The following is a 2626-nucleotide window of genomic DNA, read 5'->3' as shown; positions in this document are numbered from 1 at the left end:
TGAGACTCCTTTGGGTAGTGAAGGGCGGGGTATAAATCCAATCTCCTCCTCTTCTTCTTCGTATCTTTTGTATTACAACCTCCGGGTAGTGGCTAGCAATCTCCCACTATTACAACATCTCTAGGCGACAGACATCAGTTCCCCTGGAGAAAATGGCCACTTTGGAAGGTGGACTTTATGACCTTATACCTCATTGAAGCCCCGCCCCTTCCCAAACCCCACCCTCCTCAGGCTCCACCCCCCCAAATCTCCAGGTATTTCCCAGCCTGGAGGTGGCAAACCTAGGGACATCCTACCTAGTTTATATCCAAAGACAGGGGAAATCATTGGGTTTCTGAAATACATACTGTAGCTATGTACTCATTTAAGAAGATGAAAGAGATTGGATTTATACCCCGCCCTTCACTCGGAGTCTCAGAGCGGCTTTTTTTTTTTTTTTTTTCTCTCTCCCCCTCGGCAATGGCGGCCGGGACCGTTGGGGGCGGGGTGTGTGGCCTTATGACACACTTCCGGTGATGTCAGGGGGTGTGGCATATGCTAATGAGTTATGCTAATGAGTTCCCCTAGCTCTTTTTCTACGAAATGACCCCTGGTCTGCACACTTAACCACTCCACCAAACTGGATCCAAGCTGTCCCATTTTAGCTCAGAAGTTTCGTATATCCACCTAGTGAAAGCCTCACAAGATACCTGCAAAGGCTATGTGGAAAGAGAACACCCCGATCCCTATTCAACGTGGTACTTTTGGTTCAGTTAAGAAGGAGGGGTGGAACTTCTCACTTACAGTATATGTTTCACATTCTGCAGTAATGCACATTCTGGACATCTCTTTAGCTGCCATGGTCTGATGGCTGCTGATACAGACACATGGTTGTAACGATCACATATACTTTAGCTGTTGCAGATTTTGCGCGCTGTATGGCCATGGTCCTGGCATTTTAGGACCTGACGTTTCGCCAGTACCTGTGACTGGCATCGGCCAGGGCTCTTTTTGTAGCAGGAACTCCTCTGCATATTAGGCGAAACACCCCTAATGTAGCCAATCCTCCAAGAGCTTACAGTAGCCCCTGTAAGAAGAGCTCCGTAAGCTCTTGGAGGATTGGCTACATTAGGGGTGCTTTGCTTAATATGCAAAGGAGTTCCTGCTACAGAAAGAGCTGTGTACTCTCTATGTCAAGGTGAATTAATCGCATATACCTTTGGAATGAAAAAACCGAGAACGTGCACGTCCTTCACGCATTGTCTAGGGACTCCGAACAGTAACATGAATTCGGCACGCTGAGTTTCATGAATCACCGCGTTGGTGTAGGGCAGCTTCTCCCGATCTTGATAGCAGATAGAGTGAGCCGAGCCGAAAACCTCATCCATCTCCTTGTAGACTTTCTCTGGAGAAAACGGCGGAAAGGAGAAGACACTGTTTCTAAGGGAGAGCAGAAGCCACGCTGGGCAGAGATGTATTGCAAATGAAATTATGCCACAGGTTAAAAGTCCTGGGTTCGCCGCATGGAAGACTCGAACGACGACATGCTGTAGCACACGTTTATGGTACTTCACATAGACAAAGACTAACGGCCAACCGGGCCAACTATATACATATCCACAAGCCGCCCACCCACTCCCATTGGAGGGTTTAAACTTCCGATCTTGATAGCAGATAGAGTGAGCCGAGCCGAAAACCTCATCCATCTCCTTGTAGACTTTCTCTGGAGAAAACGGGGGAAAGGAGAAGACACTGTTTCTAAGGGAGAGCAGAAGCCACGCTGGGCAGAGATGTATTGCAAATGAAATTATGCACCAGGTTTCCACTAAAGAAGGTTAAATATCAGTTGCCATTGAGAGGCGAATGGAGGAGCCCGACATTAAGAAAGATGCACTGGGGCAGTGCTACGAGTAAACTAGAAATTAAGATCTCAGTTAACAAAAAGTGAATGTTATGATGGAGAAAAGGGAAGATATCATTTAGTAAGGATGTGATGGACACGTTACTCTGTGTTGCTAGAAAAAAACATGTGTTGTACAAGGAGTTTGTATGTATGTAATTCAGTTAATGTTCTTGTATTTGTATATGATATAGGCTTATAAAATCAAATAAATGGAGGTATAAAAAAAAGAAAAAGAAAGAAAGAGTCACTGGGCCAGTGCTACGAGTAAACTAGAAATTAAGAAGATTCAGAGGGCAGCCATGTTGATATGCCGTTCCCGAGAGTCGGACTCGACTGGCTTTCGAGCAAGGGAACCTTTACCTTTAGCACCTTAAAGACCAACCGGATTTGGAAGGTACAACAGAGGCCTAGCCAGGGGTTTTTTTTTAAGTTGGGGGGCATTTTTTAAAAGTCATGGGGGCCGAGCAGGCGGGGAGGGAGCGGGGCTGGCCGGTGAGGTTGCAGGGTGAGGGCAGGGGTGAAACTCCACCAGGCAGGCTCAGCCCCAGTAGGCGGGCTCAGTGAGGACAATGGTGCGGTGCGGCCATGCACTGCAGCACAAAAAACAATAAAATGTAGTATGAATGGGAATATAAAGATTTTTATACATAGGGTTTTTTCTTCTTGATTGTTCATATTCATATTTCTCTGGTTTTTATAGATTTATTCTTTAAGTAATATTTTATTTTATTTTATAATTATAAT

The 2626-nt window shown here is 45.6% G+C and overlaps 1 protein-coding gene across 1 annotated transcript in view; it reads right to left on the bottom strand.

Annotated features, from left to right (window-relative positions):
* The window catches only part of LOC107120165 (cytochrome P450 2C5-like), a gene marked incomplete at its 3' end in the record, with an annotated part of 43656 nt that overhangs the window by 1786 nt on the left and 39244 nt on the right, over window positions 1-2626 (bottom strand). The window contains exons 6-7 of the mRNA XM_015422812.1: window positions 1635-1700; window positions 1197-1316 (exon numbers count right to left, since the gene is read on the bottom strand). Of these exons, the coding sequence (XP_015278298.1) occupies window positions 1197-1316; window positions 1635-1700 (186 nt within the window). The remainder of the gene's footprint in view (window positions 1-1196; window positions 1317-1634; window positions 1701-2626) is intronic.

The sequence above is a fragment of the Gekko japonicus genome, unplaced genomic scaffold (assembly GCF_001447785.1).
Source record: "Gekko japonicus isolate JY-2015 unplaced genomic scaffold, Gekko_japonicus_V1.1 scaffold4055, whole genome shotgun sequence".
NCBI lineage: Eukaryota > Metazoa > Chordata > Lepidosauria > Squamata > Gekkonidae > Gekko > Gekko japonicus.
This window is presented reverse-complemented; position numbering and strand designations above follow the sequence as displayed.